We start from the raw sequence: 23,218 nt of genomic DNA, 5'->3' as shown, positions 1-23,218 counted from the left end.
GAGCAGTATCCATCCCCTGAAGGGGAGAGGGCCCTGACTCTGCCTAGGACATGCGGCGTACTGGGGACCGGGACAAGGTTGATGACGGCTACGCGCACTGATCTCTGCCCCAAGTTCTGCCTCCCATGGCCAGGCACACCTTGACCATCCCAGCTCTGCAACCTCCCTCCTCTGAGCGCCTGCAGCATCTCAAGCCCGAACCAATTTTTTGAACCAATCTTGTAACTCGCCTTATAAGTCAGCTGGCTTTCCATTATTTGTCTACGTCCATCTTTCCAACTACATCAGAATCTCCTCCAAGGCAGGAGCTCTTGTCCTCCCTGCCACGTGACAGCCAGTACTTTCTCAGTAGAGAAATAAGGTTATTTGGGAAGTGTCATTTAGGGCAATGCCGTGGTTTGTTTACAAGTGCTGGGCACTGGGTCCACGCCGCGGGCCCGGTGACGTCTTCGGGTTTGTGATGTCACCGTCGCTGGCTGCTGCGCCACTCCGCAGCCTGCGGGAAGGTGACGTCACCGTCGGAACCCGTGCAGACAAGTACGCGCTGGAGGAATTAGCTATGCTGGCGGCCTGAGATGCCGGGAAAGGGGAGGAACCGATGCAACCGCAGATGCGGTGTGGCGTCCGCACCGCCAGGGCTGGGCGCCTAGCCCCCTTATGGACTGGCTCCGCCCCCGCCGTGACCTTTGCGCGCCAGCCAATCCGAGCCGGCCGCGGTGACGCGCAGCCTATCAGCGTCCACAACACGCCGGGCTCTTCAGTGTTCGCGAGTGCACCCGCCGAGTCCTCAGGGGGAGGGGGCGAGGCCGACGGGCCCCACCGTCACCCACGTACATCCCACCCGGCCCGGCCGATCTGCGGTTCCCGGCCCGCCGCTTCTCGGAAGACCTTATGGCTTCGGAAGGCCTGAGAGGGGCGCTGACGGCCGTGTTGGGGGGCCGGGGGCTGCTCGTGCAGAACTATGATTCGGGACCGGCTGGGGAGCCGCCGGCGCCGGTGCGGCTGCGGAAGAATGTCTGCTACGTGGTGCTGGCCGTGTTTCTCAACGAGCAGGTGAGCGTCCGCCCGTCGGGCCCACCGCCCAGGTCTCGGGCTCGCAGCCAGCCCCGGTAGGGAACAGAGGACGTACCGGCAACAGCCACAGCCTCCTGGTGTGTGGCTCTTCCCAGTTTTGCAAAGCACTTTCACACTTAACATCTGAGCCTTGCGCAGCGCAGCCCTGCGATCCTCCCAACGTGCATGGGAGGAAACTGAGGTTCACGAACCTGTTTAACCCCATCAGGCCTCAGTTTCTTGAGGGGAGGCTGTCTTACTCTTCTTCCATTCTCCCCGGAAGCTAGAGCGGTGCCCACCACAGAGTGGGCTTAAAAACCTGTCCAGTGCTTCAGAGGCCTCCCCTGGGCCCCATGGGCAGTAAGTGCACAACTTTTGCTTACACCCAGGCCTCTGACCCCCAGTTTGTTGCTCTGATTGGTGTCGATCCCTGTACATGATACGGTAACAACAGCTAGAAGGGGTCAGAGCCATAGGTAGGAGTTGTTTGGGGTGTGTTTCAAAGCCTAGACAGGCCACAAGGAGTTTATAAACCATGAGGGGAGGTGAGAGATATATTGTGACTTGTGCAGATGTGAATCAGTGTAACCCTTCCTGGAGGCCTAATCTCCAGCCCCTGAAGCAGCTCCCAGGATTCTTAACCCTTTTCTGAAATGGAAACTTGAATGCAGAGAAAGATGAACTGCAGAGACCACTGCAGTCCCCAAACCCAGGGACAGTCCCCTGGAGAACTCAGCAATTTCAGGGTGGCCCCTGGGATGTGGGTATTGAGCAATTATATCTGAGATTGGAGCTGAACCCAGAGCAAGTGAAGGCTGCTGGCTCTGCTGCCCCCCTGGAGCTCCCATCCCAGCTGTGGTGGGCGAGGACCCTTTCTCTCCCCCTCAGGATGAGGTGCTACTGGTCCAGGAGGCCAAGAAGGAGTGCCGTGGGTCGTGGTACCTTCCTGCGGGGCGGATGGAGCCTGGGGAGACCATTGTGGAGGCGCTGCAGCGGGAGGTGAAGGAGGAGGCCGGGCTGCAGTGTGAGCCTCTGACGTTGCTGTCTGTGGAGGAGCGGGGCCCCTCCTGGATCCGCTTCGCATTCCTCACCCGCCCCACAGGTATGGCCCAGCAGGTGGCAGCGTGGGCTGAGGGCAGTAGACACCGGTCCCCCGGCTTGTCCTCAGGTGAGATGAGCCCCTAGTCTGGCTAGTATAACCCTGGCATCTCCAGATTCCAGACTGAACACTTGATCCTGGGCCTCCCCCCTGGGTCACAGCTGGAACCCTGGGTGGCCCTTTTATTCTACCAGGCCCAGCACTTCATTCAACATAGACCTTTTCTCCCTCCCTGTCCCCTGGAGAAGGAAATGGCAACCCACTCCAGTATTCTTGTTTGGGAAATCCCATGGACAGAGGAGCCTGGTGGGCTACAGTCTGTGGGGTTGCAGAGTTGGACACAACTGAGCACATCCCCTGCATCTCCCCCAGGTGGAATTCTCAAGACTTCCAAGGAAGCAGATGCAGAGTCCCTACAGGCTGGCTGGTACCCACGAACCTCACTGCCTACCCCACTGCGGGCCCAGGACATTCTTCATCTGGTCGACCTCGCTGCCCAGTATCGCCAGCGAGCCAGGCACCCTCTCCTCCTTCCCCAAGAGCTTCCCTGCAGTCTGGTCTGCCAGCGGCTCGTGGCCACCTTCACCAGCATCCAGACAGTGTGGGTGTTGGCAGGCACAGTGGGGACGCCTCACTTGCCCGTCACCGCCTGTGGCTTTGCTCCCATGGAGCAGAGGGGCGGCATCAAGATGGCCGTCCTGCGGCTGCTACAGGAGTGTCTGAGCCTGCACCACTTGGCAGTAGAGACCAAGGGGCTGCTTGGACTGCAACATCTGGGCAAAGGCCTAACGGATGGCGTCTGCATGAACGTGCTGGTCACCGTGGCTTTTCGGAATCCAGGCCTCCAAAACGAGCCCCCAAAGGTTCGGGGTGAGAACTTCTTTTGGTGGAAGGTGGTGGAGGAAGACCTGCAAAACCAGCTTTTACAGCGGCTTCGGGACTCGTCTGTCGTCCCAATCAACAGATAGGAGGAGGCCGTCAGTGGGCCAGGAGCGGGGAATTCCTGCTTCGGAGGAAGTTTTTGCTTTGGAGCGGGGCAGGGGCGTGGCAGTCAGAGATCTTGCATGGGGACCTGGGCAGTTCTCCTGGTTTCCAGGGGAACTGCCCTCTCTTATCACTGCGGAGCAGGTCCCTGCACAGTACCCAAAGCGACAATGCCTTCAACTGAACAAGGAGTCCAGAGCTTGGGGACCCAGTTGCCCTGAAGTTCCGATGAGGGCAGGACTCCCTAAGGGGACGTGAGGACCTTCGGGACCTGAGGTGGCATCTCCTCATTTTCTGTGCCCTTGCCAGATGCTAGGCACTTAGAACATGGAATGGATGTGGGGGAGGTCATTCCAAGGGAGTGGGTCCCTGGCTGAGTAAATAGGTGTTACTAACTTTGCATTCCCACCTATGTTTCTGTGGGTCAGACGTGAGCTGGAAGGGGGAGCTGCTATCAAGAGAAGCTCCTCCGCTTATCCCATGTAAACCACACAGGCCTTCCCAGACAGCAGGTGACCGGCTGGCAGACTTCCTTTGTCCACCACAGCTTGGCTCAGGCCTGCCAGGTGGGATGTGGGCACATCCCCTCCAGAGTCTGAGCAGTGAGATGCCCAGAAGCTTCAGGTGGGCGAGGAGCTGTGAGAGCTGCCCGTCTCTTTTCTCCTTGAGCTTCTCTGAGGGATCAGTGTCGCTCCGCCTCCAGGCTCATTCCTGCCTCTGCCCTGGTACAACTCCAGCCCAAAGCCAGACCAAAACCCTCTCTTCATTCCCCTTAGCTCAGCTGAATCATGGTAGGAATTTTTTTTTTTAAAGAACTTTACTGAAGTTTAAGGGAAAACCAAAGGAAATGAAGAAATATGTACTGACTGCTATACAAGCATCACTGGATGTAGTTTTGGTTCTGAGCAGGGAAAATACTTGGCTGGGTTTCCCTTCTGAAGTAACTCCACTCTGATGACCAGGACAACCTCAGAGGCCCCCTGCCCTGCCTCTCTGGGCTGCCATCTTGTTTTTCTGACCTCTGGAGCTGTGCTAGGAACCCTTGTTCCCTCTAAAGACTGTCTTCCAAATGAAGGAATCAAACCCTTTTATTCTGGATCCCTTCTCTTAGTGTCTGAGGGACCCACCGGTCTGTAAGCACACTGGACAGTGACCTTTACTTCCATTATTTAGCCTATTATTAATAGTAGTTTTCAACCCTTCCCTGGTGGCTCAGACAGTAAAGAATCCACTTGCAATGCAGGAAACCTGGATTCGATCCCTGGGTCAGGAAGATCTCTTGGAGAAGGGAATGGCAATCCACTCCAGTATTCTTGCCTGGAGAATCCCATGGACAGAGGAGCCTGACGGGGTACAGTCCATGGGGTCAGAAAGAGTCGGACACGACTGAGCACCTAACTCTTGCACTTTCAACCCCAGGTGCCCACTAGAATCACCTGGAGAGCCTTAAAAGAACAACTGTGGGTGCGCCCTCAGAGATCTGATTAACTGATGGAGGGTGGGACTGGGGCATCAGTATTTTTAAAAGCAGCCCAAGTGACTGGAACATGCCAGGAGGTGAAAGCCACTGATCAGCCCTCCCTCTTGCCTTGCCTGGAGGACTCTTGGTGACCCTCCTCCCCAGAGGATCTCCACGCACTCAGGGACTAGATTCTTTTAAATATGAGGCCCAGGACTTCCCTGGCGTCCACACCTAATGCAGGGGGCACGGGTTTCATCCCTGGTCAGGGAACTAAATCCCACACACTGCACAGTGCTGCAAAAAATAAAAATCAGGCCCACTGTTCACCACTAAAGCAGTTACCTTTCACAACACAAACCCTGCAAAGAAGACTTGTGCACGGATGCCCCAGGTGGCCCATTCCCTAGAGTATCTCTGGAGCTGCTGGCTCTCAGCTGTAGGCAGGCCAAGCAGAAATAGAGCTCCCTGCCCAAGAGAGGCCGGTTTCCCGGTTCCTGGCAGGCGCTGGGGGAACATCACATTTGCGCTGCCAGAGCCTGCCCCTGTTTACCACCAGCCCCAACCACACACACACTCCCCTCCCTCTGCTCCTGTGCTGGGAGAGGAACTGAATTTGTCCTCCTCAGGGAGGAAGATGTGCCTGAATGAGCAGTGGAGCCCTAGGCAGAAGGACACGGGGAGGGCAGAGAAGAATGGGGCAGCCGTGACCACGCAACCACACCATTTATTGCCATGCTGTCTGGGGAGACGCTATGCAAATGCCCAAGTGCATCAAGGAGGGGAGGGTCTGACTCCTGGATGCTCGAACGTTCTTTCTGAATTGAAGAGTCCAGACCCAGTTCACCCCCTCATCCCATGCTAACACCCATGTGTGGGCACACACATGCAGGGACTTGCACGGTGTCCTCGGGAACAGCAGTTAAATCCTCCCCAGCTTGGAGAAATGCAAGAGAGGTAGAGGTCACTGAGTTTCCTCTGCTTTCATGTCACCTCCTGGCAACCTGTGGCCGGCTTCTAGAAGCGGCATGGGCAGGAAAAGGAAGCGAAAGGGGCTCTGGCCTGCTCCTCCTTGCCCAGGAGTCAAGCCAGCAACTGCAGTTTGCTGTGAGGTAATGCCTGGCGCCGCCTGTGTGTTCCTGCAGGTCGAGACAGATTTGGGCCGGGTGGGGTTGCAGCCCCAGCCGCAGAGGGCACGCTGGGAGAACGGCACCGCAAAGGACTGCCTGTGCCCCAGCCCCACCCTGCCAGGCCTTGGGGTCGGGGCGGGGGGCAGGGAGGGGCGTGGGGGCAGGCTGCGGTCCGGTGGGCACCCTGGCCTCACCTGGACCTGGACCTTCCGGCTCTGCTGGGAACAGTGTTCTGTGGAGAACCCCAGCCGAATGCTTGGGGTGAGGCCTGGCCTCCCTGGGTCTCTGAGCCCCTCTGCCCAGGTGCTGTGGACCTGCTGAGACGGGTTCAGAAGGCGCCAGCAAGAAACCAGCTGGAGCCAGAGCCTGGCATCCAGCCCCCCAGCTCCCCAGGCCCTCTCCCGCCCTGGCTGCAGTTGCATCAAGCTTTCATCAGCAGCTGCCCCCGCCTGGCTGCGGAACATGCTTTGGGCATTTGCCACGAGGCTGCTGAGAATTTTGCAACAGTCTCTAGGAGGGTGAGCTGGAAGAGGGGCTTCCCCTGCCATCCACGGCCCCTTCCCCAAGGGTTAAACCGAGAAGGCAGGAGAAAAAACACCAAGTGTCAGCAGCATCTGTGGTACCTAGTGGGACAGAGACAGGGCCGTGCCCCCATCTCTCTGCCCTAGGGGCGTGACCAGCCTTAGAGCCACTGACTTACTCCGCACTGTGCCCCTGTAATTGAGTCTCAGGTCTTGGCTCTGGCCAGAGAAGACCCGTGGACACAGGTGACAGGCACAGAGCAAACGAGGCTCTGGGTCTGGGGGCTCACCTGGCTGTCACCCAAGTCCCCAGAGAGGGCCCCAAAGACACCATGCTGCCCAGGAAGCCACCTCCTTGGCTCCTTGGTTCCTGGTACCTCAGAGACCCACTCCTTGAAATCCAGTGTGGTGCAGCCAACAGGCCAAGGCGGTCTTGAGTCAACCCAAGAGTGGAAGGCCAGACCTCCACACAGGTAGAAGTCCCTGGGATATAAAGGAGATGGAGCCAAGGCCAGCCCCCGGGCTCCTGCTCCAGGACAGTGGCAGCACCACTGCCAGGCAGGGGGCAGCTCTTGGGCAGAGGCGTGAACAAGAGTCTCCCCTCCTGACTCAGACATGCCCTTCCGGAGGTTTGGAGGGGTGCAGGTGAGGACCGTGTGGGGGGAACTTGACGAAAGCAATGGCAGCCAGCTCCTTGCAGAATTCCTCCAGGACGACCACGCCCTGGAGGAAGGTCTGGTGGTCCAGCCTGAGGGAGACAGCACAGGGGCCACAGCTGGGAAGCGTGAGGAGTGTGCCCAGAGGGACATCCCAGTATCTGAGGGACTACCCAGGGACAGCCACCTCTGAGGGTCTATGAGGGACCACAGGCCTCAGCAACGAGCCCTCCTCTGCCCCTGGCCTGGTGCCTCCCACACCCGGAAGCCCTCACCATGCCACCCCAGGGCTCTTCCTTGGGCGCCCACTTCCCTTGGGTACTTACTGCTCCCCAGGGACTTGGCCCATCAGCTGCCTGCGCACCAGGAGCAGTTTGCCTGGGAACTGGGGCACCCTCTGAATTCTCTGCATCAAGTCCCCGATCACCTGGAGTGGGAACAAGAGGGGACTGACAAAGAGACCAGAGACCCTGCCGTGGGGTCCCTGGCCTGGTCATACCATGGGAGCGTGGGTGGTACCCGTGTTCTCCCTTGGTGCTGGCAAGGGTGCCCACACCTACAGCCCCCAGCCCGCCCCCGTCCCATTGCCCTCCCTTCCTGCCCCCAGCACTGGCATGCTTCCTCTGGCCCGGCCCGGGCGCCCTTACCCTGACGAGCACAGAGAACAGGCTTCGGCAGCCAGGGGCCAAGTTGGTGTAGGGATCCAGGAGGTACTCATGGATAAGGGGGTGGGGGAAGAGGGCGAGCCGGGACAGGACTGAGGTCACCTGCAGGTTCAGGCTGTATGGCTGCAGGGAGCGCAGTGGACAAGCAAGGGTTGGCAGAGGTGCTGAGCATTTCTACCCCTGCCCCTCTCCACCCCAGCATTGTGCCTGGCCAGTGTGAACGTGTGCGGGGGTTGGAGGCGCACGTGATGTATGTGTCATGGGTTCCCTGGGGCTAAGGACATGTTAGGGCGTGTGAAGCAGAGGTGAGACGGGGCTTCCCAGCTGGAGAGAGGTGGGGATTGAGGGGGGTCATGGAGCCAGAAAAGGGAAGATGACTGGACCCCCAGGGCTGGGCTCTGCTCTCCCGAAGGACTCCAGAGACCTCACCCCATGGCTAGGGCCCAGCCCTGCTGTCTACCTGTTCTAAAATCCGGGACATGCGGTCAAACAGCATTTGGAGGAAGGGACCCTCAAAGAAAGGCCGTTCAGGTTCATGGGGGTCCAGGGGTGGGGGAGCCAGTGGCCAGCCCCAGGGTGTCACTCGGGAGCTGCATTCCTGGAACTAAAAGAGGTGGGAGAGTTAAGGACTGGGCCGAGGAGGAAATGGCAACACACTCCAGTATTTTTGCCCAGAGAATCCCATGGACAGAGGAGCCTGGCAGGCTACAGTCCATGGGGTTACAAAGAGTCGGACACAACTGAGTGACTAACACACACCAGCAGTCAGGGGTGCCAGCAGACTGGGAGAGCCACACAGGCAGACGGGGCTCAGGCACTTGGCCAGAGCTGGGAGCACTGGGCTGGAGATCACAGGGGCAGAGTGCATTAACCCCACACTCTGAGTGGCAAGGACCAAGCACTGGCAGAGGCCTCGACACTCACCAGTCCATAAGCATCGTGGACGTAAGTGTCATATCCCGTCTCCTCCAGGAAGGCCGATGTCTTGGCTTCCTCAGGAACGAGGCAGAGGAAACTGAGAGACAGGACCCTAGATGTGGGGAGGAGGGCCCAGCCTGGGCTGCCCTGCTCCATTTCCAGCCTCCGGGAGCACTCCATCCTAGCCTGTGCCCCATCAGGGCTGTGGCCAAAGACAGAACAAGGCTCAGGTGGCTTGGACTTCCTGATGGGTCCCTACCTGTTGACAATCTCAGTCACCGCTGTCTTGCCATCGGGGTTGGTGGCAGGGGCCGGGGGAGGCTTCACGGAGGGCTGAAAGCCAGAGTCGAGGAAGCTGTCAGTGAAGTAGGGATCTTCCTCTAGATCTCTGTGCCGGGCAGAAAAGCGCAGCACCAGTGAACACAGGAACCAGCAGAGGGCCAGGGGAGGGGATTCCGAGTGGCCCAAGGCCTCCTCCAAGGCACCAGGTTTCACTTACAGGGTGTCCTCATAGCTCTCGGGCTCAGGCGAGCCACGGGCCACGTAAGAACGGCCCTCCAGGTGGCACAGGATCAGGCTCCGGACAATGTGCTCATGGGGCTTCTGCAGTAGCTCCTCAAACAGCCGCAGTGTGGCGATGCTGATCTGGGGCAAGAAGGAATCAGCGGGACACCCCTTCCCCATGCGGGCCTCTAGGGGTGCCTGGAAACTGCTCACCCAGGTGAGAAGAGGCCCCCTAGGATGGGGGTTTGCCCCTTCTGGCCGGGGGCTCAGGTGGCAGGTTTCAAGGGGAGCAAATGGGTGCTGGCCCAAGAACCACAAGTCTGGCTGGTCTTGGTTCCATTAACTAATTTGAGGTGTGGTATCGGGCAAGCCAGTTGGCTCCTCTGCACCTTAAGTTTCCATGTCTGAAAAATGGAATACCGGCCTCGCCTACCTCACAGAGCGGCTGTCAGCCTCCAACAAGCCAAATAATGTAAGAAAAGCACTTTGTAAAAATAAAAAGTGTCATCGTAAGTATGTAATCACAGAAAATTACTGCGGGACAAAACAGTTTTGCTACCAGTCACTGGGTCACTGTCTTTTTCTTTGCTTGGAGGGGAGAGGGAGCTGGGTTTCAATGCCTCACAGGTAGAACCACCTTGAAAGCTAATGAAAATGGGAAGAAGCTTCTGAAAATCCCGTGGGCAAGGTGGGGGCAGGTGAATAGAGAGGAGGGCCGCCCGCCTCACCTCATCAGAGAGGTGGTCACAGTGCCTGATGAGGTGGGCGCACAGGGTGCGGGGGCTGTCCTCAGGGGCTGCAGGCTGCTGGTCCATGCCCAGGAGGAAGGCCACAGCCTCCCGCAGCAGCGCCGGGGAGCGGAGCTGGCGCAGCATGACTGTGAGCAGGGCAGTGGACATCAGGACACTCTGTTCGGACCTATAGGGAGAGTGCACTGAGCCATGCCAGGCAGGGGACAGCAGAGGAGAAGCGGAGAGGGACAGGGTGTAGAGGCGCAGAACCCCTTCCTGGTTCTCTTGCATCTTCTGCTGGTATTTCTCTGCTCATTCCCTGTTCCACCTGAGGTCCTGGAGTCTGAGGGTGGGAGGCCTTGGTTAGCCCACATGGCTCTGGGCCATAAGTGTGTGAAGGGGAACACCAACCAATGGAGCCCACTGACTCCATGACTGGCCAAGGAGGTCCCTGGCCTCAAGCACAGGAAGGGGCTTGGTGGGGTGAGCATTTCGCCTGGAGCATAGCCACACCTGGAGGGAACTAGATAGAACTTACACGTGTAGGAGCTGGGGCTGCAGAATTTCCACAAATAACTTCTCAGCCACAGCCTTTGCCAAGGCATCCGAAACCACCTGGGTGCCAAAGAGCACGTCTTAAAATGCGTCTTACCGACCACCAACAATTTTCCACTGAGAAATAGCTGTGTCCTTGCACAGAGCCTAACGTAACAAGTAGAGGGGAGTCTGCTGATCCTGGGCCTCGCCCAGCTCCCAAGAGAGCCCCCTGGGTCCTCCAGGTAGAGACAGCACAGAGCAGCATGAAGCTGGAGGGGGCGTGGAGCACCCACTCTGCTCACCGTGTGTGCCTCTGTGATGAGGTGGTCACAGTAGTCAAACCAGCCCAAAAACGCAGCCAAGGCCTCCTTGCCGGGGAAGGAAGCCTCATCAGACGGGGCGCTAGGTAACCTGCACGAGAGTGAGGGAGGTGTGTGAGGCCTGCTTCAGGTATAGCCAGGAAGTGGGCTCTTTCACCCTTTGCCTTGGAACCTCCATTGCCGGAGGGCCGCTCTACTGGGGGCTCTGAGGACAGATGGGTGGCTCAGACCAGCAGGTAAAGAATCTGCCTGCAGTTCAGAAGACCTGGGTTCAATCCCTGGGTGGGAAAGACCTCCTGGAGAAGGAAATGGCAACCTACTCCAGTATTTTTGCCTGGAGAATCCCATGGACAGAGGAGCCTGGCAGGCTATAGTCCATGGGGTTGCAAAGAGTTGGATACAACTGAAGCAACTTAACACTCTCCCTGAGGGCAGAAACCAGAGTGATGCTTTCCTGGAGGGTGAGAAGGCCCCTGGCATGGGCTATAACCTCAGGAGGAGGGTGGCCAGCAGGGGTCCCCATCCCCCTTGGAAAACAAGAGAGGCTACCAGGAAGATGCCAGGTAGGGCTTCCAGCCGCTGAAAATGTAGACCTGCCTTCCCTGGCTAAGCGCCTACCTCCAGCTGATGCCCTCTAAAGCAGCAATGTCTGCAGGGTCCAGGGAGCTGGGTAGAGACTGGTACAGCTGGCAGAGGTACTCGACGATGGCAGGACAACAAGGGCTGCTCTGTACCAGGTAGGCAGCGGCCGCCTGGGACGCCACGCTTACCAGGAGCAGCAGGTTCTCCCGGGCCTTCAGGGCCACCCGACCTTTCTAGGGGATAAGGGTAGGACTTCAGAGACCTGTGGCTGATCCCCACCTTCCAGCAACTCACCCACCCCATCCCCGCCCCCTGCGTCTTGGAGGCTGCCAGCACCTTGCTCTTGCACAAGCCAATCAGGGTGGTAATGAGGCTGCTCTCCCCAATCGCTCCATCTGGCTCCTCGGTCTCAGCAGGCAGCTGGGCGCTTGAGGCCCAGGCCCCGCAGGTACCCTTGTCGGGAGCCTTGATGTGCGGGCGGTCCTTGTCCCTGACACTGGCTGCCTCTCTCAGAGGGGCGGTGGCTTCTCTGGATGCCTTCCTACCAATAGTCTTTTTACCCTGCAAGGGAGGATAGGTAAGGCCAGGCCGCGGTGCAGACCATTCTCCATGACAGCCCCGTGGGAGTCCAAAGGGGGCCTCAGTGTAGAGCTGGAGGGGAGCCTGCCAAGTGCCTCCCCAGTACTGTTCCATCTTTCTGCCCCCTCAGCAGGGCCACGGGGGGCTTGCCCCAGGGTCTGGGCCCTCCCCCTCCTGCTCCCCAGAGGCGCTCACTTCTAGGATGTAGGTGAGCAGCGCTGGGTCCTGCTGGATCTTGGAGCAGAGGACAGTGGTGAACTGCACCTCCTCCTTTTCTGTGAGGGATCCAGGAACTGTCCCACCAAGTCGGAGAAGTTTCTAGAAGGGGAGCAGGACAGAGACAAGAGGGGGGTGGGGTGGCGGGGAAGAGATGGAAGAATGCAGCAGCAGGGAACAGAATCTGTGCACGACCATGGGTTCAAACTCAAGTCCTGCGGCACGGTGCCCAGGGCCTGATGGAGAAGCTGGGGCGGGGGGCGCTCTTTTAGAGTCCCAGAAAGTGGAGTGTTTTGTCAAGAAAGTTTTGGTGCTTTGGGCCTGGCCTTGGAGCAACCCCACCCCAACCCCCACCAGCTTTGCTTGAAAGCACAGGCCTCACCTCCAGACACCCCTTAGCTTCTGAGCCCCTCACCTGCACGGGTCTGTGGACGTTGAGGTAATGCAGGAGCGGGTGTTGCACTTGGGCCAGAACCTTGCTGAAGAACTGGAGCACCTGCTGCCGCATGCCAGGTGGGTACTGAGGGGCGGGGACAGAGCGCCTGTCAGTCAGTCGGCGAGGCAACGCCCCCGCCTGGACCGCTCCTCCCCTCACTGCGCGGGAGGGCTGGTGCCTTCTCCACCCACCAGCGCCTCCTCCTCTCACTCTAGGAAACTGGCCTCCTGCTGCTGCCCAGCCCCCTTTTCGCTTAATTTTTGTCCCTAACCTTATTGTTATTGAACATACTATCCGTGGGCTCCTTTGATGCGCCTGACTAGAATTTTTGCCTGTTTCAATCACTGTCGGGTCCCCAGCGCCTAGGCCACGGCCGGTACATGGTTGGTCCTCAGTACATCACTGATGAACGAATGCGGACTGAACGAAAGGGAGCATGTCCTCAACCCAAAGACAGCGAGAACACGCCACCAAAGCAAAGCAGTGAGGGCCTGAAGCCTGGGGAAGGTGGTGGCTGTTCCGAGCCATCCCAAGTGATCCCGTCCCCACCAAGCTCACACTGCACCCCACCCCACCCCAATCCCACCCCCACCCCCCGCCCCAGGGTGGGCACTAGGCGGAGCACAGGTATAAAGACCTGGATCCCTGGGGCCCCAGCTCAGGTGGAAGGTTCCAAAGGCACCCAAGGTCCGGCCCACCTCGGCCTTGCCCAGTGTGCACAGGGTCTCCAGGATCTTGTGCTGCAGCAGGTACTCCAGGCAGGGCCCCGTCTCGCCAGCCGCTGCCTGCTGCTTCTCCTCGTACACCAGGATATCCAGCATCTGCTTCAGCCGCCAGGGAATATCTGTTTTCTTGGCGGGGGTGTTTTCATCTAACAGAGATCCAGGAAACAAGGTGAATGGGGTGAAGTCCAGGAACAATGTGGCTTAAAGGGTCAAGCCACAGGGTCTAGGGGAAGTGGGGGGGGGGGGGGGGGTAGACAGAGAACAACCTGGAGAAGGCCAGGTTAACAGTTTTCTTTAAAGACTAGAGCAAAGGGAGGTTTACAGTTGATACCTCTCTAGCTAACCCTTCCCAGGTGGTGCTAGTGGTAAAGAACCTGCCTGCCAATGCAGGAGACTGAGACATAGGTTGGATCCCTGGGTGGGGAAGATCCCCTGGAGGAGGGCATAGCAACCCACTCCAGTATTCTTGCCTGAAAAATCCCATGGACAGAGTAGCTTGGCTGGCTATAGTCCATGGGGTTGCAAAAGAGTCAGACATGACTGAACTTATTTAGCACGTGCTAGCTAAAAAGACTAAAGACCTTTTAGATGAAGCTCAGGATATAGCTATCTGACAGGGCATGTGTACAGGTCCCAGCACTTTATTAGAGAAAAGCAAGCAGCATTTTTTTCTCTGAACCCTGGGGAAGGACAGTTGGTGGGCTGCCAGCCAGCTCTGGGCCTGAGTAAGAAGCTATGGGCTCAGGGGTCTCTGTTATAACTTAGAAGCTGTCTTCAGCTTCCTAACAGATAACTTCCAGGGGTCTATTTATGTCTCTTTTATACTCACGGAAGGCAGTACTCTATTTTCTTTAAAAAAAAAAAAAAAAGCTGAAAAAAAAAAATCCACTTATGACCATGGGTTCAGACTCAAACTCACTGCCTGATGCCCAGGTCCTGCTGGTTAGTGGAGTTCTCTTAGTCAGTCTCACAGAGTGGATTTTTATAAAGAAGGTTCTGGTACTTTGGGACTGGCCTTGCAGCACCCCCTAGCTTTTCTTGAAAGCACAGGCTCTTGAGCAAGGCAGCTCACCTCACCCATCCCTGCACCTCTGGTCCAGGGACCATCTGGTAGTTAACGGATTGGGCCAGGGGAAGCCCCAAGTGGACCTGAGGCAGTTCTAGAACTTTTCCTAGTTTTCTGCTTGTGACTCCATGAGAAGAGGTCTTCAGTCTAAAAAGGTGCAAAATTTAAGATGTAAAATGAGTCCTGGGGATTAATGTAATGTACAGCATGGAGACTAGAGTTGATAATATTGTATATTTGAAAGTTGCTAACAGAGAAGCTCTTAAAATTTCTCATCACAGGAAAAACAAATTGTAGCTATGGGTGGTGACAGATGTTAACTAGACCTTATTGTGATGATCATTTCACAACATATCCATGAATTGAATCAGTATGTTGTACACCTGAAACTAACATAATGCTATATGTCAATTATATCTCAATTTAAAAAAAGAGATTGTTAGTCTAAAGCATTCGTTTTTAAAAACATTGCTTGTTATTTTAGATTATATAAATATTATATATTAATATATAAAATATTATATCTTTTACATTTATATTAATCCCATAAAATGACCTATTGGTATGGATCAGGATTTTATTTTTTGCTGCTGTGCAGCATGAGGATCTTATCTCCCTAACCAGGGATTGAACCCCTGCTCCCTGCTATGGAAGCAAGGACTCTTAGCCACTGCACCACCTAAAGCAATTATTCTTAACTGGGGGCAATTTCGCCCCTGCTCCCCAGGATATCTGGCAATGTTTGGAGAGACATTTATGCTTATCACAATGGGGAGGGGTGCTACTGGCGTCTAGTGGGTAGAGGTCAGAGTTGCTGCTAAACATACAGTGTACCCCCCAACCCCCTAAACAAAGAACGGTCCAGTCCAGATGTCACCAGCGCCAAGGCTGGGGACCTTGGTCTAGCAGAACACTCAGAGGGTCCCTCAGAGTGTCCTAAGGCCACTTTTAATTTTTTGGGCTGGCTCAGGCTGCAAGTAAAGCCTTTAGGAAAGGTGTAGGCAGGTGGCAGGTGCAATAGTAGATGAAATGGTTAGACAGCATCACCGACTCAATGGACATGAATTTGGCAAACTCTAGAGGAGTCTGGCAGGCTACAGTCCATGGGGTCACGAAGAGTCAGACAGGACAGGACTGAGCAACTGAACAACAAGACTGGAGTCAATCCCCAGTCTGAGCTCTAGGAGGTGGAAGGCTAGGAATGCAGGGGTTACCTAGCAACCAGTGCATCGCCACCAAGCCCAGCATACTGATTACCAAGCAGCCAATGAGACGCGGCCCCCTCAGTGAGGGATCCTGATGGGCCCAGATGAATCAGAGCTAGAGTGTCAGCTGAGGGAGAAGGACCAGGCACGCTATGTGCCTTGGTTTTTTCTCCTGCTGTGCTAGGTATCTGCAAGGGAAATGCCCTCTAAATTGGCGCAAGGAAAAGAGGAATTTATTCCACTTCTTTTCTTTAGTCAGTAAGCCCTGGGCACAGGTACCTGGGGACTGAAGGCCTGGACACTCTGCCCAGCTAAGGGCAAGTGGAGTTCAACATCTGGGATGCAGAGTCAGGCCAGTGAGACCCAGCCTCCTTGTCCCTACTCCTACTCACACAGATCCCTCCCTGGAAGGTCAGGGTGGGGCAGCCCCTACTCTGAAGTGGGCAGTGGATTGTCACCTTCCCCAGGACACCTGCATCTCTGAGCTGTGGGGTGACCCCCACCCACCCCTCGCTCCCCAAACCCTCCAGGGATCCCTGCAGGGAAGGAGACCAGGCCCCACCTGTGCTTTCGATGTAGTAGTTCGTGATGCCCTTCCAGTGTTCCACGAAGGCCTCCAGCAGGTCAATGCTGGGCTCCCGCTGTGGAGAGAGCAGACAACCTAAGTGGCTGCCACTACGACATTCTACCATCTGCTAAGTGTTGGATGGCTGCTGGGCCCTGGAGGAGGCACTTGGGATCCTGGGTTCTCAAACTGAATTAGTAACACATTTTCTCCAGGACATCGCCACATTGTCTTCATATCTGCCAATAATCTCCTGTGTCCTCTCCCCAGACACCCCCTCCCTCCTTGAGATGTTGTGGTCCTGAAACATGTCATGATTGTCCCCCATCCCAGAGTAGCTAAGACTGTTGGTGGGGAAAACAGGCACAGAAACAGATCATTTCTGTACAACGTGGTTATGCTACAATAGATGTAGAGGAAAACAGGAAAGCACCCCCCAAAAAACAAAATTTAAATGGAAAATGTGGCAGAGACAAAGCATTCAGGTCCGTTTCACTTTGAGAGTCTGAAAATTTGGGTTGAAGGCCACCACAACTCAGTTCAGCTAGGTGGGTAATGTTAGAATATGAAGCAAGTGGGATTTCCCTGGGCGTCCAGTGGTTAAGATTCTGTGCTTCCAATGCAGGGGGCGCCAGCTGGATCCCTGATCAGGAACTAGGATCCCACGTGCCATGTGGCTTGCACCCACCAAAAAGTACCTAACTTATGGTGGTGGTTTAGTTACTAAGTCATGTCCGACTCTGCTGACCCATGGACCATAGCCTGACAGGCTCCTCTGTCCATGGTATTTCCTAGGCAAGCATACTGGAGTGGGTTGCTATTTCCTTCTCCAGGGGATCTTCCCGACCCAGGATTGAACCCAGGTCTCCCACATTGGCAGGCAGGTTCTTTACCACTGTGCCACCTGGGAGGCCCACCTTATAACGTGTTGCCATCTTTTGTTAACAGTGCAGGGTGTGCACCCCTATCTTCTCTCAGTTCTGCTCCTGTCCACACTTCCAGCTCCTTTGATTACCCCAAGGAATTCTGATCTTCCATGAGCAGCGCTCGAACCTTCCCGTTCTCCTAAAGCAACCTCTCCATTCCCATGCCCCAGCTGGAACTAACCTTGAACTGGTAACAACCACTATCTCTGAAAACTTCTCCAAAAAGGGCATTTCTTCTCTTTTCTTGCAGAGTAAATGTTCCCAGGGGAAAAATGCATATTCCAGTAGTCCCTACCCACATCCCTACCTTATGGTCTTTCCTCTAGCCGCTCCTCTACCTTGGAGACATTATATATCCTCCTACACCTGTTTAGGTCCTAGCAGTCCCCAGTGAGGTCCAGCTCAAAGCTACCACCTCCACAAAGCTGTCTCCAGGGTCCCTGGACACACCTCTCTCTAACTTCATGCTTTACTGCACCACAGGATGGGGTGTCTTCTTCTTCCATAACTCCCTCAACAGGTATCTACTGATGCCCACCGTGTACAAAACACCATGCCTGATGCTATGAGCCACACAAGGATGTCTAAGAGCCAGTCCTCTAGAAACGTGCCATGGAGGAGAAGAGAATATAAAATGCACTGAAGAGAATATAAAATGCACTGAAAATGCACTCAACTACAGCAAAGTGTGAGATAGTGGCTGGTACAGTAGCTAAGACTCCCTGCTCCTAATGCATGGGGCCTGGGTTTGATCCCTGGACCAGAACTAGATGCCCCATGTCACAAACAGAAGATGCCACATGCAACAATGAAAATCAAAGATCCTGCATGTGGCAGCTAAGACCCAGGGCAGTCAAATAAAAGAAAAGAAGTAGTAGTAGTGTGAGAACACAGGAGAGGTGGACAGTGACCTTTGGGCGAAGAAGGGTCAGTTCCAATAAGTGAAATGAAGAGGCTATGCTGAGGTCATGCGGGAACTAAAACCCGAAGAGCTGGGTCTGATTTCAACAATAAGGGACGCAGGAGAGACGTTTCTTGCAGAAGGATCTTTGCAAAGTGTGTCCAGCACAAGGATGGATGGATGAGTGTGTGGGGCATTGAACTTCTTGGCAAAACCAAGAAGTCCCTTTTTTTTCCTTTGCAGGTAGTTGGGTGCAGGTCAGTGACATCTTCTGAGCTCCTGAAGAAGAGTTATCTGGTGGGTGTGTAGGAGACAAATGCAGAATGAAGGTTTAGCAGGCCATTATGACAAGAGGAGGAAGAAATGACACTGAATCAGAGATACTGCCCCTTGCCCTGGCGGCCTGGGCAGTCTTCTTTCAGAGTTACTGTGGGGGCCATGACCTTCATGGAAGTGGCACCTCCCACAGTCATTCCAAACGCACGGGCCATATGGAGTGACTGTATCTTACCACGGTCTACATGGTGCTATTATTGTTGGGTGAACAATCATCTCTGTAGGAGACTGTGAGCTCCTTCAAAGCCAGGGTTCTGTGTTTCTATCTCTGAGAGTCCCTAAAGGGCTCTGCACAGAGTGACTACTCATTGATACTTACTAAAATATCTCAGCAAACTCCTTAAACCTGGACTTCCCTGGTGGTCTAGTGGTTAAGAATTTGCCTGCCAATGCAGGGGACACAGGTTCGATCCCTGGTCCAGGAAGATCCCATACGTGGAGCAACTAAACCCGTAGCGTCAAAACTGTTGAGCCCATGCACCTAAGAGCCCGAGAGCCGCAACTACTGAGCCAAGTGCTGCAGCTACTGAAGCACGTGCACCTAGAGCCAGCGCTCCATGAGCACCTAGGGCCGGCGCTCCACAAGAGAAGCCACGGCGATGAGCAGCCTGAGCACTGCAGCAAAGAACAGGCCCACCTGCCGAAGCTAGAGAAAGCCCACCAGCAGCAGCGAAGACACAGTGCAGCCCAAAATAAAAATAAATAAATAACAAGTGAATACATCTTAAAAAAAAACAAAACCTCCTTAAGCCCTGCCCACAGTTCCTTGTTCTGGGAAAACCCTCTGACCCTTAACCACACTATGATCGTCTCACAAGCCTGTGATGGGGTCTCATCTAACCCTAAAATTCACTCATAGTCTCCTAAAGCTTTAAGCTTGACTTAAACGAAAAAAGAACAACCCATGGAACAAAATAGAAAGCCCAGAGATAAATCCACACACATATGGACACCTTATCTTTGACAAAGGAGGCAAGAATATACAATGGATTAAAGACAATCTCTTTAACAAGTGGTGCTGGGAAAACTGGTCAACCACTTGTAAAAGAATGAAACTAGAACACTTTCTAACACCATACACAAAAATAAACTCAAAATGGATTAAAGATCTCAACGTAAGACCAGAAACTATAAAACTCCTAGAGGAGAACATAGGCAAAAGACTCTCCGACATACGTCACAGCAGGATCCTCTATGACCCACCTCCCAGAATACTGAAATAAGAGCAAAAATAAACAGATGGGACCTAATTAAACTTAAAAGCTTCTGCACAACAAAGGAAACAATAAGCAAGGTGAAAAGACAGCCTTCAGAATGGGAGAAAATAATAGCAAATGAAGCAACTGACAAACAACTAATCTCAAAAATATCAAGCAACTCCTACAGCTCAATTCCAGAAAAATAAATGACCCAATCAAAAAATGGGCCAAAGAACTAAATAGACATTTCTCCAAAGAAGACATACAGATGGCTAACAAACACATGAAAAGATGCTCAACATCACTCATTATCAGAGAAATGCAAATCAAAACTACTATGAGGTACCATTTCACACCAGTCAGAATGGCTGCGATCCAAAAGTCTACAAGAAATAAATGCTGGAGAGGGTGTGGAGAAAAGGGAAGCCTCTTACACTGTTGGTGGGAATGCAAACTAGTACAGCCACTATGGAGAACAGTGTGGAGATTCCTTAAAAAACTGGAAATAGAACTGCCTTATGATCCAGCAATCCCACTGCTGGGCATACACACTGAGGAAACCAGAAGGGAAAGAGACACGTGTACCCCAATGTTCATCGCAGCACTGTTTATAATAGCCAGGACATGGAAGCAACCTAGATGCCCATCAGCAGATGAATGGATAAGAAAGCTGTGGTACATATACACAATGGAGTATTACTCAGCCATTAAAAAGAATACATTTGAATCAGTTCTAATGAGGTGGATGAAACTGGAGCCTATTATACAGAGTGAAGTAAGCCAGAAAGAAAAACACCAATATAGTATACTAATGCATATATATGGAATTTAGAAAGATGATAACAATAACCCTGTATACGAGACAGCAAAAGAGACACTGATGTACAGAACAGTCTTTTGGACTCTTTGGGAGAGGGAGAGGGTGGGATGATTTGGGAGAATGGCATTGAAACATATAGTATAATATAATACATGAAACAAGTCGCCAGTCCAGGTTCGATGCACGATACTGGATGCTTGGGGCTGGTGTGCTGTGATGACCCAGAGGGATGGAATGGGGAGGGAGGAGGGAGGGGGATGGGGAACACATGTGTATCTGTGGCGGATTCATTTTGACATATGGCAAAACCAATACAATATCGTAAAGTTAAAATAAAATAAAATATATAAAAAAAAGAAAAAAAAAAAAAAGAACAACCCAGGAAAAAAAAAAAAGGAGAAACAGAACAAAAGTTAGCCAAAACAGACCGTTAGAGCTAAAAAAAAAACCCATTAGATAATCTTTACCTGAATATATTGTTAGCTACTGTAACTCCAGAAAAAAGAAACTGCACCAAATGATTTCTTTTTAAAGATAATATATATATATATATATTTTTTTTTTTTTACAAATAACTGTAAAGATTGCTATTCTATTTTGTCAGAAGAGGGCAGGAAAGAGCACTCTTTCTCCTTAACACTTGCTAGGGGTTTTAACCTGGTGACCCAGCCCTGGGAAGATCTGTACTCAAGCTTGGGGTTGAGGAGGGAGAGGGGACCATCTCCCTTGGTGGTCACATGGGACCAGTCAAATTTCTAGGGCATCAACTATATATTGTATACTGAGGGGCCTAAGGACACCTGCCTAAAAATATCTCCCGTGACCACCAACTCGCCTCCAGCCAGACACTAAAATTTCTACAGAGGAAGCATTAGAAATTCACTCCTCAGGGCTAGGGTCCTGTCTGTCCTGTTCACCCACCTTGTGTCTGGAGCTTTCCCAGACAGGTATGAAGGAGTGTCAGATTATGTTCTAACATGACAGCTATTTTGACTGGGGACAGAGAGGAGGGGAGGAGAGATCAATCTGGAACCCCCTCCGGAGGCAGGACAACCCGAGGTGCCTGCAAGGGCAGGGCTGGGGCAGGTGAAAGAGTTGAGAAAGCAGGAACTTTTCACTTTCTTCACAAGTTTGCTTAAGGCTGAGACTGTTCTCATTCATAAGCCCTGATCTGGGCTGTGTGTTGGGGAGGTGGGGCTTCCCTGGTGGTTCATCAGTAAAGAAACTCCCTGCCAATGCAGGAGATGTGGGTTTGGTCCCTGGTCCAGGAACCCCTAGAGAGGGAAATGGCAACCCACTCCAATCTTCTTGCCTGGGAGAGAGGAGCCTGGCTGACTACAGTCCATGGGGTCGCAAAGAGTAGGAAATGACTGGACTGAGAGCTTGAGCACCCAGGCATGCATTGCGAAGGAAAAGGATAGAAACCAAGGCTGTTTCTCCTGAGAACATTTGATACACTCAACTGATCAATTAGGAGAGTTTAGACTATGGACAAAAGAATTGTTAACTTCACAGGCAGATTCTTGGCAGGGTTACTTTGACTGGAAGGCATCCTGCCTACCCTATCTAAACCCACACTTTTATCTTGCTGAGTGAACTGTGGGCGCCTCTGACCAGCCTTCAAACCCAACAGAAAATGGCAGAAACACAAATTCCTTGGCCCCCTGGCCACCCCAGGCACCACCAGAGCTGGCCTCTCCGGACTCAAGGTCAACGGGGCTTGCGGTGGCCTGGGATTGAGATAACATTCTGGAAACGGCACTTGTACCCAGAATAAGACTGTTTCCTGGGCTAGGCCCACCCCTCCCCCCAAATATCCCGGCCCCCCCGGCACACACACACACACACACACTTGGACTGTATCTGTACCCTTCCTGGGGACTTGGGCAGATGGGGCCTGCACTTCCCAAGTCGAAGGTGAGAGGGCCGACCGCGCGAATGAGGTCTTGGAGGCGTCGGAGGGCAAGGAACCAGAGGAAGGGGCAGCTATTTTTTAAGGCCAGGTGACCAGGAAGGGAGGAGCGCGGGGGAAGAGGAAGGCCCACAGGCTGGGGGAGGGGACTTAGGGGGAATTTTGGGAAGAAATTATTGGGTGACAGGGGAGCGCTCGGCACGGAGGAGTTTGGGAATTGGGAGACTCCGGGAGCAGGGAAAATAAACAGGAAGCAATTCGGGGAGAAGGGTTAGGGGCTGGAGCGACCTGGAGAAAAGCTAGGAAGAGGGACGATCAAGAAAGAAGCCACTGGAAACGGGAAGAGGGAGGGGTCCGGGAGGGGGCGCGGTGGGGGAGCGAAGAGGCCCGGGACGGGGCTCCGCGCGGCCCGGGTAGGGGTCCCTTCCCCGAGGCGGCCTGCGCCCTCCGCCCGCCCGCGCGCCCGCCGGCTCCTCTCCCGGCCCCGAGTCCGCCCTTCCGGCCCCCCTCCGGCCTCACCGCCCCCACGGCTTCCTGCAGCAGCGCCCCGAGCCGGCTCAGCATGACGGCGGCCCGGTTCCCGGTTCCCGGTTCCCGGTTCCGGGGCAGCGGCGGAGCTCCCGGGCGCAGGCGGCGACCCGGAGGCGCAGCGAGGGAGGCGGGGCCCCGGCCGCCCCGCCCCGCAGCCCCCGCCCGGCCCAGAGCTGGGTCGGAGAGGAGGCCGGCAGCCGACGTGGCCCGGCCGGGCAGCGAGGAGGGGCCCCGAGGCTGGGGGTGCCCGCCGCTCGCCGCGGCAGCAGAAAGACAAGGTCAAGCCCTCCGGGGCCCCTGGGGAAGCCAGGAGGCAGCGAGCGAACGACCCTTAGGGAAGGGCGCGTGGGACCAAGCACGTTTTTCCCATGAGGGATGAGAAGGTACCCGTGGGTCTGGAAGTCTCTAGATGTCCCTCATGGGATCCCATTATGCCTACCTCCCCGCCCCCCCGCCCCCGCATCGTAACGATGTCAGGGATCAGCAGACATACATTTTGAACGGTTGACTGCCTTGTGATGAAGAATCTCTTTCCATTCCTGGGGGGCTGGGGCGGGGGGCTGTAGGGGAAGATGGGGAATGGGCTTTGAACTGGCAGAGCTGGCTGCTGGAAGGCACCCTGCCAAAGGGCCCAACTTTGAA

General features: G+C 54.6%; 2 protein-coding genes across 8 annotated transcripts; one reads left to right on the top strand and one right to left on the bottom strand.

Annotated features, from left to right (window-relative positions):
* The first annotated feature begins 599 nt into the window (after positions 1-599).
* On the top strand, positions 600-3,531 carry NUDT18 (nudix hydrolase 18). The gene is made up of 3 exons (XM_006047928.3): positions 600-1,053; positions 1,942-2,155; positions 2,525-3,531. Exons 1-3 carry the CDS (start codon positions 892-894, stop codon positions 3,118-3,120), a joined length of 972 nt encoding a protein of 323 aa, XP_006047990.1. The 5' UTR covers positions 600-891; the 3' UTR covers positions 3,121-3,531.
* Positions 3,532-5,302: 1,771 nt separating this feature from the next.
* On the bottom strand, positions 5,303-22,725 carry FHIP2B (FHF complex subunit HOOK interacting protein 2B). 7 transcript variants are annotated; one of them, XR_006550040.2, is made up of 18 exons: positions 22,565-22,725; positions 15,949-16,027; positions 13,089-13,261; positions 12,370-12,474; positions 11,934-12,056; positions 11,496-11,720; positions 11,196-11,392; positions 10,560-10,668; positions 10,259-10,335; positions 9,718-9,907; positions 8,985-9,130; positions 8,745-8,873; positions 8,492-8,597; positions 8,028-8,171; positions 7,550-7,690; positions 7,229-7,329; positions 5,920-6,994; positions 5,303-5,734 (listed from the first exon to the last, which is right to left on the bottom strand). XR_006550040.2 is itself a non-coding variant. In XM_025281844.3 (17 exons), the coding sequence occupies exons 1-17, from the start codon at positions 22,607-22,609 to the stop codon at positions 6,856-6,858; spliced, it is 2,229 nt and encodes a 742-aa protein (XP_025137629.2). In that variant the 5' UTR covers positions 22,610-22,725; the 3' UTR covers positions 5,303-6,855. The 7 variants fall into 7 exon arrangements, 6 of the variants coding, with proteins under 6 accessions (XP_025137629.2, XP_044796034.1, XP_044796036.1 ...); XM_025281844.3 differs by having other exon boundaries at positions 5,303-6,994; XM_044940099.2 differs by having other exon boundaries at positions 5,303-6,994; positions 8,492-8,582.
* Between the last annotated feature and the right edge of the window lie 493 nt (positions 22,726-23,218).

The sequence above is a fragment of the Bubalus bubalis genome, chromosome 3 (genome assembly GCF_019923935.1).
Source record: "Bubalus bubalis isolate 160015118507 breed Murrah chromosome 3, NDDB_SH_1, whole genome shotgun sequence".
In the NCBI taxonomy this organism is placed as follows: Eukaryota; Metazoa; Chordata; class Mammalia; order Artiodactyla; family Bovidae; genus Bubalus; species Bubalus bubalis.
Note: the sequence above shows the minus strand (reverse complement) of the source record. Positions and strands in the feature narration are given on the sequence as shown.

Bases quoted from the DNA above. Each gene is read 5' to 3' on its own strand.
- NUDT18 (XM_006047928.3), top strand. From the start codon at position 892: ATGGCTTCGGAAGGCCTGAGAGGGGCGCTGACGGCCGTGTTGGGGGGC. The intron at 1,054-1,941 runs GTGAGCGTCCGC...TCTCCCCCTCAG, and splicing joins CCGTGTTTCTCAACGAGCAG to GATGAGGTGCTACTGGTCCA. The intron at 2,156-2,524 runs GTATGGCCCAGC...CATCTCCCCCAG, and splicing joins ATTCCTCACCCGCCCCACAG to GTGGAATTCTCAAGACTTCC.
- FHIP2B (XM_025281844.3), bottom strand. From the start codon at position 22,609: ATGCTGAGCCGGCTCGGGGCGCTGCTGCAGGAAGCCGTGGGGGCG. The intron at 13,262-15,948 runs GTGGGGCCTGGT...GATCTCTGTTAG, and splicing joins CTACTACATCGAAAGCACAG to ATGAAAACACCCCCGCCAAG. The intron at 8,874-8,984 runs GTAAGTGAAACC...TGCCCGGCACAG, and splicing joins GAGAGCTATGAGGACACCCT to AGATCTAGAGGAAGATCCCT.